This window comes from Suricata suricatta, chromosome X, assembly GCF_006229205.1.
Source record: "Suricata suricatta isolate VVHF042 chromosome X, meerkat_22Aug2017_6uvM2_HiC, whole genome shotgun sequence".
NCBI lineage: Eukaryota > Metazoa > Chordata > Mammalia > Carnivora > Herpestidae > Suricata > Suricata suricatta.
In genome coordinates, this window is record NC_043717.1 from 57483666 (window position 1) to 57499433 (window position 15768).

The 15768-nt window shown below is 36.2% G+C and overlaps 1 protein-coding gene across 3 annotated transcripts; it reads right to left on the reverse strand.

Annotated features, from left to right (window-relative positions):
• Nucleotides 1–6283: 6283 nt before the first annotated feature.
• On the reverse strand, nucleotides 6284–12589 carry ITM2A (integral membrane protein 2A). Of its 3 annotated transcripts, none has more exons than XM_029930188.1 (7): nucleotides 12582–12589; nucleotides 12129–12290; nucleotides 8403–8534; nucleotides 7895–8092; nucleotides 7556–7666; nucleotides 7176–7326; nucleotides 6284–7029 (listed from the first exon to the last, which is right to left on the reverse strand). In XM_029930188.1, exons 2-7 carry the CDS (start codon nucleotides 12240–12242, stop codon nucleotides 6941–6943), a joined length of 795 nt encoding a protein of 264 aa, XP_029786048.1. In that variant the 5' UTR covers nucleotides 12243–12290; nucleotides 12582–12589; the 3' UTR covers nucleotides 6284–6940. The 3 variants fall into 3 exon arrangements, with proteins under 3 accessions (XP_029786048.1, XP_029786047.1, XP_029786049.1); XM_029930187.1 differs by lacking the exon at nucleotides 12582–12589 and adding an exon at nucleotides 12555–12571; XM_029930189.1 differs by lacking the exons at nucleotides 12129–12290; nucleotides 12582–12589 and adding an exon at nucleotides 11719–11890.
• Nucleotides 12590–15768: the final 3179 nt, after the last annotated feature.

Here is a 15768-nt window from a genome sequence, read left to right on the forward strand (position 1 = left end):
AAATCACAAATGAAACTGATTTATTACAACCAATCCTTCAGATATACAAGCAATCATCAGAGAATACTATGAAAAGTTATATGACAACAAACTGGACAACCTAGAAGAAATAGACAAATTCCTACATACCCATACATTTCCAAAATTCAAACGGGAAGAGATAGAAAATCTGAATAGACCCATAACCAGGGAAGAAATTGAATCAGTTTTCAAAAATCTCCCAACAAATAAAAGTGCAGGGCTGGATGGATTCCCAGGGGAATTCTATCAGACATTTAAAGCAGAGTTAATACCCATTATTCTCAATCTATTCCAAAACTAGAAATATAAGGAAAACTTCCAGACTCATTCTATGAAGCCAGCATCACGTAGACTCACAAACTAGACAGAGACTCAGCAATAAAAAAAAAAAAAAACTACAGGCCAATATCCTTGATGAATACAGATGCAAAAATCCTCAACAAGATACTAGCAAATCGAATTCAACAGGATATACAAAGAATTATCCATCAGGATCAAGTGGGATTCATTCCTGGGTTACAGGGTTGGATCAATATTCACAAATCCATCAATGTGATACAACACAGTAACAGAAGAATTGATAAAAAACATATGATACTTTCAATAGATGCAGAAAAAGCATTTGACAAAATACAGCATCCTTTCTTAATAAAGACCCTCAAGAATGTTGGGATAGAAGGAACTTACTTAAACATCACAAAAGCCTTTTATGAAAAGTCCACAACTAATATCGTCCTCAATTGGGAAAAACTGAGAGCTCTTTGCCCTGAGATCAGGAACACAACAGGGATGTCCACTCTCACCACTGTTGTTTAATATAGTGCTGGATATCATAGCATCAACAATCACACAACAACAGGAAATAAAAAGCATCAGAATTGGCAAAGATGAAGTCAAACTTTCATTTTTCACAGATGACATGATACTCTACATGGAAAACCCAACCGACTCCACCAGAAGACTACTAGAATTGATCCATAAATTCAGGAAAGTCGCTGGGTACAAAGGCATGGAACGATGCTCAGTGTCACTCACCATCACAGAAATACAAATCAAAGCCACTCTGAGATACCCCCTCACACCAGTCAGAGTGACTAAAATGAACAAATCAAGAGACTATAGATGCTGGTGAGGATGTGGAGATGTGGGCACCCTCTTATACTATTGGTGGGAATGTAAACTGATGCAGCCTTTCTGGAAAACAGTGTGGAAGTTCCTCACAAAATTAACAGTAGAACTCCCCTATGACCCAGCAATAGCACTGCTAAGGATATACCCAAGGGATACAGAAGTGTTGATGCATAGGGGCACATATACCCCAATGTTCATAGCAGCACTTTCAATAATAGCCAAATCATGGAAAGATCCTAAATGTCCATCAACTGATGAGTGGATCAAGAAGATGTGGTTTATATATACAATGGAATACTATATGGCAATGAGAAATAATTAAATCTGGCTCTTCATTGCAACGTGGAAGGAACTCGAGTGTATAATGCTATGTGAAATAAGTCAGGCAGAGAAAGACAGATAGTCTATGTTTTCACTCATAAGTGTAATAGGAGAAACTTAATAGAGTACCATGGGGGAGGCAAAGGGGGAAAATAGTTGGGGAAAAGTAGGGAAGTAAACCATGAGAGACTCTTGAATACTGAAGGGGAGCATGGAAGGGGGGGTGATGGCATGGAGGAGGGCATATGTCAGGATTAGCGCTGGGTGTTACATCGAAACCAACTTGACAATAAACTATAAACTATAAAAGAAAAGTAAATAAATAAAATAATAAAATAAATAAAATAATTTTTTAAATCTGGCTGTGGTTGAATAGCTATTCATGTAAAAAATCCTTGTCTGCTATTTTTCTTCTATCTCCATTTTTTTCTCTCTTAACTTATTTATTCGTCCTGATGAATCTTCAATTTTGTCAAGTTTCAAAATATTTTAGGGGGATTTTGATTGGGATGACATTAGTCCAATGCATTTAAATGATAAACAAATTATAATGCTTTTTATTCATTCTCTATTCACTCATTTCTTTTATTGTATATCTTAATTTAGTTTTGTGATTTTATTCATTATCATTCCATAAATTTCTATTCAGTATTATGTCCTTGTTTTTATTATGAGTAGAACACTTTTTCCTACATTTTTGCTGTTTAATTTGTTATTGGTGATATAAAGAAAATCCATTGTATACTAAGTCTTTGTATTTTTTTAAAGTTTTTAATTAATCCACTAATGTTTTATATAAAAATATCACATGGTGATAAGTGTAATTTTATGCCCCCTTAAAAAGTTGCCCTTGCTCTTTGTTTCACATATTATTAAATTGACCAGAAACATTAATCAACGTTGGATAGCTATAATAGCAATTATCCTTTCTTATGTTTCACCATTGGTCATGATGCTGATTTTTTAAGATAGATTTTTAAAAAATTATCTCTTTTTCTAATTCTTATATACATTTTAAAAATGAGAAATGGTTGCTGAGTTTTATCTAATTCCTTCCAAATATCCTTATCCTTTATAAAGAACCAGTTCTTGATTTTTTTAGGTAACATTGCTATTTTCTAATTTTTCATGTTTTCCCCTACTTTTAAAGATTTGTGTTATTATTATATTTCTAAAAATTTATTTATAAAATTTTTAAATTAAATATTTTGTGTATTTTTAAATGTTTTATTTGTTCTTCGGAGAGTGAAAGAAACAAGAGAGACAGAGAGACAGAACATAAGTGAGGGAGGGGTCGAGTGAGAGAGGGATACAGAATACAAAGCAGGCTCTGAGCTGTCAACACAGAACCCAAGGCAGGGCTCAAACCCACAAGCTGTGAGATTATGATCTGAGTGAAATCAGATGCTCAATCGACTGAGCCACACTACTGTATTTTTTAAAAAAGAGCATTTAGGGTGATAGATATGACTGGGTCACTTTTGGCTACTAAAATTAATAGCGACTACCAGCAAGTGATCAATAATATCAGGAACAAACTATAACCTAATAATAAGAGAAAGAATGTAAACTTTTGGCACCCTTTGTATGGAGTGTATACTCTTATCCATTCCAATACCTCATGTCTTTTGTTTGAGGCATTTAGCCCATTTACATTCAGAGTGATTATTGAAAGTTATGGATTTAGTGCCATTGTATTATTGATAGGTTTCCTGTTTGTGGTGATGTTTCTGGCCCTTTGTAGTTTTTCTGCTTTCCACTCACAGAGTTCTGCTTAGAATCTTTTACAGGGATGGTTTAGTGGTCATGAACTCCTTTAGTTTTTTTCTGCAAAAGCCTTTATATCTCCTGTTCTGAATGACAGCCTTGCCAGATAAAAAGTTCTTGCCAGTATATTTTTCCTATTCAGTACATTGAATAATTCCTGCCACTTTTTTCTGGCCTGCCAAGTTTTGGTAGACAGCTGTGTTACTACCCTTATGTATCTACCTTTGTAAGTTAAGGACTGCTTGTCCCTGGCTGCTTTCAGAATTCTCCTTGTCGTTGTATTTTGACAGTTCCAATATGATGCGTTGGGGTGTTGACCTGTTTTTGTTGATTTTGAAGTGGGTTCTCTGTACCTCTTGGACTTGAATGCCTGTTTCCTTCACCAAGTTAGGGAAGTTCTCAGCTATAATGTGTTCAGATATACCTGCCCATTTCTCTTGCTCTTCTTCTGGAACTACTATGATATGGATATTGTTTCATTACCTGGAATCACTTAGATCTCTAATTCTCCACTCATGATCTAATCATTTCCTTTCCCTCTTTTTTCAGCTTCATCATTTTCTATAATTTTGTCTTTTATTTCACGTATTCTCTCCTCTGCTTCTTCTATCCTTGCTGCCACTGTATGTAGTTTATTTTACTTATTTATAGCATTTTTAATTCATTGTGACTAGTTCTTAGGTCTTTGATCTCTGCAGCAATAGATTCTCTCTTGTCTTCTAGGCCTTTCTCAAGCCCAGCTATTAATGTTATGACCATTATTCTAAATTTTTGTTCAGATATATTGTTTATATCTGTTTGAACAATTCTCTGGCTATTATTTCTTCTTGAATTTTCCTTTGAGGAGAATTCTTCCATTTCATCATTTTGGCTAAGTTTCTGTCCTTTGCATGCTTTAATAGCTTGTTATGTGCCCTGCAGCTGTGAATACTACTATATTGACAAGGGGTAATATACTATCTAAGCCCTGGCACTTCAGGAAGTGTTTTAGAGTGTGTTGTGTGCACTCTGTCATTGTGTTTTGGCTGCCCTATCTCACTGCCCGGTCCTCAGCAAAGCTCCTCCTTACTTGGAGTGGTGGAGTGTTTGGACTTTCAATCTGGTGCACTTTGATCTGTTCATTGAAGTAACCCTAGGGAAAAAAAAAAAGAAAGGTGTAGGAGAAGCCTGATTCCATACAAAGAGATAAATGAAAGTGGAGAAAAGAAGGCCAAGCAGAGAATCAAAACAAACTCTAAGGCTTAACCCAAAGAGAAAATAGAAAATAAAGAAGAATATAGAAAAGTTAAAAAAAAGAATAAAATTAAAATAACTGGTTAAACAAAGAAATAAACAAATCGTTATATATACATACATATGTATACATACATATAACAATTTGTTTATATATGTATATGTGTGTGTGTGTGTGTGTGTGTAAAAGAAGTGACAAAAACAAATCAGAAACTATAAGCCTGATTCAAAAAAACCCCCACAAAAATAAATAAATGAAACAAAACAAAACAACAACAACAAAAAAACAGTTGTCTGTTGGTGCCTGGGACTGGTGACTGTGAGGGTCTTGAGGAGAGGTTGGTTGTGCTGGGTCAGTCTTCTTTCAGGCACAGAGGAGTGGAGTTTGGTGTAAGCCGATCCCAACTCCACTGGGGGCCACTGTCCTGTTCCCTGAATGCCCACCATTTGATGTTGGGGAGAAAATAGGGACAGACCAATCTCTTCTCCCTGGACTGGGTGTCTCAAACCACTAAAACGGGAGGTGAGGTCAGCTTGACCTGTTTCACAGTTCTCCTGTGCTTTCTAGGTGCTCATCTGGGATCCAGAACCCTATGTCTTGGGGCATCTGGATAGTTAAGTCAGTTAAGCATCGAACTTCAGGTCAAGTCATGATCTCATGGTTTGTGGGTTTGTGCTGACAGCTCAGAGCCTAGAGCCTGCTTCAGATTCTGTGTCTCCCTCTCTTTCTGCCCCTCCTCTGCTCACACTCTGTCTCTGTCCCTCAAAAATCAATAAACATAAAAATTAAAATTACAAAAATAAAGATTCAAACCTAATGTCCCAAAGAGCCCTGCACTATGCATCCCCTGTTCTGGTGTAGTGCCACTCAGCGCCGCGATAAAAGGCCTTTGGCTGTCACCTGCAGGGTCTTTTGTCCTTGGGGAGGCAATAAACACTCTTCCCAAAGTACTCCAGGAAGAGGACTGTTCTCTCCAAGTGCACCCATCAGATTGTTACAGCACCTAGACCAGCTCCTTCCCCACCAGATAGGTGCACAACGAAGGCTCTGTTCTAGAGAAAGTTATACACTTTTAAAATGTACAAGTTCCAGCTCCTAAGGCTGTTTGCAAAATAGAAACTGGCACTCTCTGTATTTCTTGTTCCCTATCCATGGTCTGGAAAGATTTTCCACAATACCAAAGACTTCTTTCTCTCCTTTTTGTCTCTCCACAGAAGAGGTTCCTTTCCCATTTTATTTCCCCCAGTTCACATACATGCACCTTGATCCCACCAAGCTGTCCCTCTCCACCTATGGAGATCCTTCTGCCACTCCATAGATTGATTTCCTGGGTGTTCCAAGTGATCTGACCTCAAAAGAGATGTGTTTGAAGAATGAGGGAAGTTTGGGTACCCCTTCTTCTCTGCCATCTTAACTACTCCTCCCTGGAGTTTACACTCCTAAAAAGGTGGATACAGATCACAGTATGTGATGTTATTTAAAGTTGTCAACATCTTATCCAAAGTTAGTTCTTAGTGACCTTTTGTGGCTCTCTATGTTTGTATGAAAAAGAAAACACATTAAAATGTTTGAAATTGCTATGAGCCTGAAGGCTTTTAACAAGTAGTTAACTTTACATTTATGTCAGTTATGAGGACTTTATGTAAGAGTAATTGATATAATGTGAAAAGAGAAATAAAAAATGAGATTACAAAATATAAATGTGTGGAAGTATGAGTAAGGCAAAGCTAAATGCATTATTCTAGATATATTTCAGGTATACCAAAGCCAAATACATAACTCTGTTTGCATTAACTCAGAAACAGTGGCTGAATATGGTAAATTTTATTATAAGGTTGTAGAATTCATACAACCTAAATTCTTCAACACTTGTATAGTTTTGTGTATTTCACAATACAAATATCAGTGAGATAGTATCACTGCATTTGTGTATGAATTGTTTTTGCATATAAAGAGAATCTGTTACAGAGTACCTAACAGAAACGTAAAGATATAATTTCTATATTCAAGAAAATTATACAAAATAAAAATAAAACAAAACTTTGCAATGTTAAGAAATTTGACGTGTTTTACAAAAAACATTGAAAAATAATTTTAAATATTTTAAATTTAAAACACGTTCTACCATATGACTGAGTAAAGAACTTACTTTAAAACACACATGCAAAGGATGGAATTTACTGTCAGGATGTTAGCTGACATATTCCTGTGGCTTTTAGAAGTCTAAACTCTATAAATTGAAAAGAAAAACATAGAATTATATAATTTCAAATTTAAACAAAAAGTAATGCCTATTAAACTAAAAATTGACAAGAACTTGCTGTGGTTAGATTTTTCCTTCCTTTTTTTGTATAAGCAATAGAATATATGCAAGAGTAAATATCATGAGTATCCTACACACTTTAATGTTGAAGTAATACTGTACAATTCTGACTTATTACTAAGGATACTTTTTTCTGTTGCCTCTCACTCTTGACAGATCTTGGTCTCAACAATAAATTTGTTGGGGAAGTGTCTGATCTTCCAGCACTTATCAATGGCACGTCTGTTGAAATCTGTGAGAAAATACACAAAGTGGCTTTTAACTTTCTACATAAATGAAACATATCTAGATTTGCTGTCTACATTTCCCCTCTATTTCGCCTTCAATCTCCTTCACTTTCCCAGTAACACAGGTTGAAGGAAAGAATAAATTTCCTACCCAGCAATAGGTCTCTTCTACGAAGGCGGAAGGACTTGCGGTTGTTGCAAAGTTGGTAAATAAAGATGCCAAGGTTACTAACATCACGAATCTCTTCTACAGCAACCAGGTCTTCATGAACGACATAAGTGTGAGACAGGTATTTGCCACTCTGAAATTTTTATAAAAAGATTGAAATAAGAACTTAAAAACACCATTTGAATCCTTACCTATAGCAGATATGCCTTTTTTAATAGACTATTTTTAGAGCAATTTTAAGTTTACTGCACACTTGTTATTTGAAAACTACTTCAACAAAATGGAATGTTTTGGCTCAAACCATTGTTTTTTAAATGAGGAAGCAAATGCTTAAATGAAAATTTGACATCCAAAATACGTACTGCCAGTTTTCCAAAGAACTCCACCAAATTCTTTGGAGGAAGAACAATAGAAGTATTGAGAGGCATCAGATAACAGTTACCCAGAAACAAGTCCAGGTAAGCAGTCATGCCCTGTTGGGGAAAGGGAAAAGTTAACTATGAAGTAAAGAGTATCAATCCTGCAGATTCTAACTACCAATAGAATAAGTAGCTACATCCTTTTAAAATCTGTTAATGTATATTTAATAACAAAAGATTAAAAAGGCTTTGCTGCAAAAAGATGTACATTTATGAACAGATTTAATGCTTACTAATGAACTAAGAAAAATTCAGGAAAATCTGTAGGAGTGAGAAACCCACCTTTTCAAAGTCATGAATAACTGCTGCAGGATCACTATCAGAGAAACTGGGGACAGGCACATCAATGATTGCAATGTTGTCATCTTCACGAATGTCAGCTTCCTCTGTCACAGGTAGGAAGTAGGGCTTCTCTTCTTGAAGGGAATTTGGAGGGTCTCCAGAGTCAAAGAAGCACAACTCTCCATGGTAGATGGTATTCTAAAAGACAAAAAGGGAGAATTAAAACCTTTTAGTACTTACTACCAAGGCATTTGAATAATTCCTAACACTCACAGTAATTCATTGTACTTTCTCAAACTCACACCAATTTACTGTACTGTTTGTCAAGCTGAAGATTTCTGATTACAGTTATCACCATGACGACAAATGAATTTTAGAAACTGAATGGTAATTTGAAAACTTGTTCTAAATCTTCATTTCTCTGGTGACCACCACATATTTATTTAAGTTGCTACTAAATGTATAGCAATTAGTAATCCAAATTTATAAGAATTGTAATTATTATTACCTTGGGCATGAAGTACTTGTAAATGCAGGCTCCACCAATAGTAAGTCCTGCCAAGATGAATGAAAGGCCTAAGAGAGTAAGCATGCATCTCCCAGAGAAGCCCTCTTTTTCCTGGGTGGCAACCTGGAGCCCCTGTTTATTAAAAAATAAGACCAAAACCAAAAACCAGATGGCATTTTAGTCACATAGCTGCTTTGTACATAATTTACTTTCTTGAAACACAAGATAATTTTTAAAAGATGTTATTAAGCCATTTTACCTAAAATCATTTTAAGATACCCCTGATATTTAACATATGTGAAAATATCCAATTATATTAACCTTCTTTCTGGCATTCACAAATCCAATTGCAGACATGAAATTTTTTCAAAACACACAATTCTAGAATCAGTTGAAAATAACCATTCATTTATGAAATAAATTACCCTCTTTAAGTAAATGGAAGTTGTAAATTTTTAGACCTTTACAGAGATATAATCACTAACTTTCTGGTATATAATTATGTTTCTTTACTATTTCTTGTAAATCAACTTTTTGCCAATTTAAAGGTGAATTAATGTCTTTTGATTTATTAAATGATTTTCAAAAACTTGTTTTTAAATTTTGTTTCATCTTAAAAGTTCTATAAGACAGATATGTCATTTCTCATTATTTTAAAAATTAAACTATTGTAAATGAGATATATTTCATAATGCTCCTAATTTTAGTGAGAAATTAGCCTTTCTAATATTATCCGTTGTTCTATAATTATGTATGGTATTAATGTAATAATGTTTTCCAAGATCTGGGGTAAAACACTTGATTTTACAGTAGAGCATTTATGATAGCTGGGTACAAAAACTGTGTCTGTAACAATAAAATTCTGTTAAGTCTGTAATTTGCTCAGGAATTTGAACTACAAAGATGCAAAGCTAATAAGTAGAGCTGATTGATTCTGTATTCTTCCCAAGGTAATGAGCCAGGGGACCTCCAATCCTATTCTTTTATGCCACAATATGTTCTAAGCAGCATTGCATCATTACTCAAAGATAGAACAAATGATATCAGCAAATTTAGTTTCTTGTAATTAGTGGGTAAATCATTCAGACTGGTATAAAAATAGAATTGCTTTAGTATTTCCAGCCATTAACTCTTTTCCATGACAACTACTATAAATAAAGCTTATGACACCCAATTAAACTTCAATTAATTTTGTGAAAACATATGCATGGATCCTAAGGAGAGACAATTATTTGCTAAATGGCATTCACATTTTCTTAGCTAAATTTATTTAAATTGAAACCTTGCATTAATAGTATATAATCCTTGAAGGCTGTTACTTCTCCCCATAGTCTTCAGAAATTATAAATTATTTCTACTAAAAAACTAATCCAAAATTAACATTATAAAAACAGAATTATAATTTATGATTGTGAATCACAGTAATCTAGAGTAAAGACATATAAATTATATTTTAGATGTTTAAATTGAGGTCAAGACAGATGAAGTGACTTGCCCATAAGTCACAAAATGACTTAATTTGAAATATTCAAAACAATGAATTTTTTTCTTGTCACAGCATTATGAGAAGAGAAATTTACACTGCAATTTCTTTTATTATTAAGCAACATGTAAGTATTAGAGTTTCAATTTAATAAAATTCCCTACCATGCTAGGAAGGATTTTTTTTTTCATTTAAATTTTCTGGAACTCAGGGTGGTGTGGATTCACATTTACCATAACTAATTTCTCTCTAAACTGTATTTTAAAGTCGTTGTACACAACCTCTGATATACTATTCTGTTGTATTCAGTTTATTTTTTAAAAATTTTTAATGTTTATTTATTATTGAGAAACAGAGAGACAGAGCATGAGCATGGTAGGGGCAGAGAAAGGGGAGACACAGAATCTGATGCAGGCTCCAGACCTACTGTCAGCCCAGAGCCCAATGACAGGGCCTGAACTCACAAACTGCGAGATCATGACCTGAGCCAAAGTCGGACACTTCACCGACTCAGCCACCCAGGCACTCCAGTTGTGCTCAGTTTCTGATGAGAAGAATAATACATCACAATATATTGTGCCAAATATTATTAAATCAGTGTCCTTTAGTGGCCAGATCAGGATCCTGTGGAAGTTTCTCCAAAGAAACAAAGAACTATAATTATAGTACAAATGTTCATTTTTGTTTACTCCTCATCACACCAGAGGCCTGGCAGAAGTACTGCTTGCATATTAACTGTATCCAACTACAAGTCATGAAGTTTTTGGTGGTAAGAGAAAAATAAAGGGGTTACTGTGTGGCTATATTTAACTACTGGCATCTAATTAGACCTCCCAAAAAATCTGGCCATGTTTCACTTACAAAGTTAGTAGGACAGTTACTTATTTGATCTTCCGTCATTTAATTAAGACCTCAACAATGCAAGGGAGCTTTACTTTTGAGTTCTGAAATGTATAATACTCAAAAGCAAGTTTGATTGCTCAGTTAAATATTTTAAAAATTCTGTGATAAAAACCCTGCATAAGCACATAAGCATTTCAAATTGTGTGCATAAGTTTCACAACATGGATTCTCATTTCACTCAAAGTACATTTAAAAATTCCAGTCTGAACACATAAATTAAAACTTTAAAAAGAGAAGAAGACAAGTTAAGACATATTTGGAATCTCTGACACGGCACAGATTTTGTAGAACAAGAAGGAAATACAATTGTCCCTTTTAACATTGAGATTTTACTGAGGAAAACGAGTAGTTTCTAAACACTGAAAACCTGTTAGATGTTTAAAGGAAATAGAAAGTGGACTAAATAAATAATGGTTAACATTTTGGGGGGGAAACTACCTCAATTTCTGGCAATGCTAGAAGTTTAAATTACAGACTCAGACCTGCTTCAGACATTTCTATTAGGGAGGCATATAGAAGGGATACAACTAAAAGGAAGTACTTAAAAGAAGAAAAAATAAACTTCAGCATTTCTTTTTAGGTCTGAAGAGTGTTGCCTTTAGGAAATGCCACTCTGAAAACATACAAGGATCCTGCATTAAGAAGTCACAGTGAACATCTCAATCTCATTCTAATTTGAAACCAACCTCAATTCTGACAGCTCCTTTACCAAATGCTTAAAACTACCTGTGACTAGGGAGAAATTGAAAATAAACGCAGGCGGACACAGACACATACTAGTCCCAACCCATACCACTTTGAGTCAAAGCGTCCTTCACTCTACCCCCCACCCCCACAAACATTCAGAGATCCTAGAAAGACTTAAATTCATAGATCTTTATTCATATTAAAATCAAATAACGAATGATTAAATCTCTTCCCCTTGCTCACCCTGAGTATCTGCTCCATCCCTGTGGATGTTCTATGCACCCCTGGAGCTGGACACTGAACAACGTGCCTCTCGGTGATCCTCCCCCCAACATGTTCCTCAGGAGAGAGTGACTTCGGGTCCCAGAGGTTCTCTGCAAACTCTCTCTAACATCCCTTCAAGATATACCACATGGGCTAGAACTGACAGAAAGTACTGTGACACACGGGGATGTTAAGGGGCATGGAGCACTGCAGGCAGAAGGTGGCATGACTAGAGGGAACTAGGGAAACCTGTAAAGCATATAAACAGAGCGGAGGGGACAGCTTTCATATTGTCCTCCATCACTTCCTTTTTCCTTCCTCCCCCCAGCCACCCCCTCTCCACCTTACCGACCCTAGCAGGCAGTCTGGAGTGAAGTGGATATTGCTACCTTGCGGGTCAATTTCTGAGCTCCGACCATTCGGTTTATGAGGGCCTCCGCGTCTTGCTGCGCCTGCTGTTTTTGCACTGCCATGAGTGTGTTGAAGGCAATTTTCACCATCATGAATCTTTGGGCTTCGCAGTAAGGCGTGGCTGGAATCAGCGTCTTGGGCTACAGATTGTAAAAGAAGAGATCACGCTAGCCCTAACAGGCCCTAATTTCTCCCTCGACTGCCTTAAGCAGCTGCAGGCCTAGGTCTGGGGAAACTTATGACGCAGTCCCAAGCTGGGTGGGAGACCGACCCTGGGAGGGCCCAAGGAGGGGCCTGAGGGAGGAGAGCAAGGGGGTCCAAATGCTGGGATGGGGATGGGGGTGGCCCAAGAGGAAAGAAGGGGAGGTGGAGCCCTTGGGCAGCTGTGGCTTGAAGTTCCTCACCTGCACTACAAGCACGTTCCCACCTACCTTCTGCACCCTCAGATAAGAACAAGACAGGAAGGAAGTCTGCTGTGCTATATCTTTCTGCCTCTGTGGAGACCACAATAGCCATTGAGTCTAATTTTGTCTTTCCAAACCTGAGCCTGGCCCCCTAAGGGTCCAGGAACTGTAACTTGGCACCAACTCAAGCTTCCTCAGCTCTGCACTCACCCACGTCCCTAAGGCACAGTCCATGACTATTGTGTACCTTTATGATAATACCTTCCCTTTAAAGAACACTCAGAAGTCTGTTTATAGTTACTTGGTTCATTCTTTTATCATCTTGTTTTCTTTCTTGTTGTTTGTTTTTGTTGTTTTCTTGCTTTGTAGGTTCAGTTCCCCCACCTAGAGGAATGCTAAGTCAGAAATAGAGCATTCCTGCCTCTTCAACGCTCCACTTTGCAGGTAGGACAGGATGACACAGAAGAGGGTGGAAAGCTCATAGAGAATCTCTGCAATAATCCAGACTTTTCACTTTCTCAGATCAAGGAAACCAGAATAAGGTGTCAGTACAGACCTTGTTTCTCCTCAGCCACCAGTTGTGAGATCTGCAGGGATCTCACATAGGTGTGTGTACCTATTCATTTAGGGAGGTGGAAGCATGAAAAAAAAAATAATCCCAAATAGGGATGAGTTAGAAAGCATTGTTGGCACATTTACATGTGCAGCTAGTATCATGCCATTTCTTCACAATCAGTGATTAGTGAAACTGATAGACAACCTCGCTATGTGAAGTTCTTTCTGTGGAGGTTAGTTACTAGAGGTGGTAGTGTTACTGTCTTAGTTTTCTGCCAAAGACAGTAGAGAGATCTGTTGTATAAAGGCAATAACACCAAAAAAAATCCAGTTTGTGGTAGAGAATCTTCCATTCATTCATACTTATTAAAGACATTTGACTATGTTACCATTCCTCTGTCCAAGAAATTCAGGTTGGAGTTTTCCCCACTGAGGTTTCCTTGACTACAAAGCCTTATATACTATGAGAACTTTATTAAGGCACTCTTAATTTTATCTGATAAGGTTCAAATAGGAAGGTACATGGAGAATAGTGAGGAGCCTTGCCTTACACAGGACTGGATGTTCAAGTTTCCTTAGAGATATTGGTGTTATGTTTTCTTTTGTTTTATTTTGTTGACTTATTCTTCCTCAGGTCTGGCCATTATAATTTAACATTTATCAGGCAACTTTCAGTGTAGGCTAAAGAAATCTCATCTTCCCAGGATGTTTTTATTTTTACAGTTACTCTATGTTTGCCATAACCTTTATGACAACTCAGTCTAGGTTCTGTGCTAGTTTGTCCCTGTTATCCACACCACACAGATGGCTGAACAGATGGTTGCTCCTACACATTTACCTATCAAGAGCAAGGTGCTGGATAAGATAGTAATGTATTATATTATCTTAGTGTATCTTCCCTGAAATGTGGTCAGGCAGAAGGAACAGGGACTATTTCTATTTTTCAGATAAAGAGACCCAGGCTTTAATAACAACCAAGGGTATATGTGATTTTAACTGGTTGTGCGACATTGAGAAATCCTCCCCATCTACTTGTGCCTCATTTCCCTCCTCAGCATAATGGTGCAATATTGTCATCTTGTTGCTGTGAAGATCATTTAGTATAATAAAGGAGGAAACATCTTTTAAATCATGAAAAGGATAGGAGATTAAAATGGTCGGTTACACTAGGATTCTTATTTTAGTCTATAGCATACCTGCATTTCAAGGTTATAGGACAATTTATATATTTTTATATTCTTCAATTATTACTTAGCTTCTAGAGCTGCCTAATAACCCACCATATCCTAATATAAGTCATCCTGGAAAGGGTCAGCATTCTGAAAATAGTCACAAAAATTGCTATCTAAGGTCTCTGCTGGATTTTGAAAAAATTGGCCATCTTCTATTTGTTGAGGCCACGCTTACTTTTAGAAATATCACCCATATCTCTCTAAGGAACTTTGCTGCTGTTGAATATATGTGATGCAAGCACAATGTCGAGTTAGCAGATACTTCTCTTACCCTTTCAATATAAATAAGTAATATTTGTGGTAGAATCTTAGACTATCAACAACACCTTTTGTTAGTATCTATTTCAGGAAGGGCAAATAGTTCCTGCATGCTTTTTGAATTTCAAAATAAAATCTGCCACTTGCTTATTGAGCTGAAACAATCAGTAAGCATATATCCATATACTGAAAAATAGTTCTCATTGGTTAAAAGTTCTGTTATACTTTCTCCTCCCCAGCAATAACTTCTTGTTTCTTAGAATCAATTTTTTTAACTTTCTTATCTTGGAAACTGAGGATCTAGCTGCCATTCCGATTCCAGCTCACATTGTTAATCATGTCTGAATGCACACCATTGAAGTTTATAAATGACTTCCTTGTTCGCAGATGATGCCAGATGATGACTAATCACAACTGAGCTGAATGGAACATGATGTACAATTGGATGTCAACCCTCTTCAAAAGGTCTGAAATTACCAAACATTGAATCACACGAAAATAAGGCTATGAGTGGCTTCTGTGATACCATTTCATTCATTAATTCGTTTGTTCATCAAATATTTACTGAGGGTCTACTGCCTTGTTCTGTGATTGGTCATGGAAGTGGTAGTGAACAAAGCAGACACAACTTTTCTCTTATAAAACATATCACCATTGAAACCAGAGCAATGGCATATTTGTCTAGAGTTCTTCAGTTTTTGTAATGGGAACATTGGTTGTATGCTGTGGAATATAATATGGCAACTTTACAAACCAGTAGAGTAGTTCTACACACAGTCAATGTTACTAAGAATGTTTAAATTCTTAGCTCACCCTAAGTGGCTTCAACACCCAGCATTCTATTTAAGAAGATTTATCTGACAGCAAGATGTACTGGAAAACCAGTTAGGAGACACTATTATATCCTAGATGAGAGGTGGTACAGTACATTATGATTACAACATTAAAAATAAAAGGGTAACTTCCAGAGATGTTTAGGAATAATGCTTTACAAGGTCTGGTGCAGGAATAAATCATATGAAAGAGAAAATTAGAAAAACTAATTCTATTTTATTTATTTCCTTTTGTAAAGTTTTTAACTTAACTTATAGTTAGTTAAAATATAGTGTAATGTTGGTTTCAAGAGTAGAATTTAATGGTTCATCTTCTAATATTTTATTTATGCATTT

Coding starts and splice junctions, on each gene's coding strand:
- ITM2A (XM_029930188.1), bottom strand. CDS start 12,242: ATGATGGTGAAAATTGCCTTCAACACACTCATGGCAGTGCAAAAACAG. Junction 8,535..12,128: donor CTCAGAAATTGACCCGCAAG/GTAGCAATATCC, acceptor TTTAATAAACAG/GGGCTCCAGGTTGCCACCCA. Junction 7,030..7,175: donor TAGAAGAGACCTATTGCTGG/GTAGGAAATTTA, acceptor ATTTTCTCACAG/ATTTCAACAGACGTGCCATT.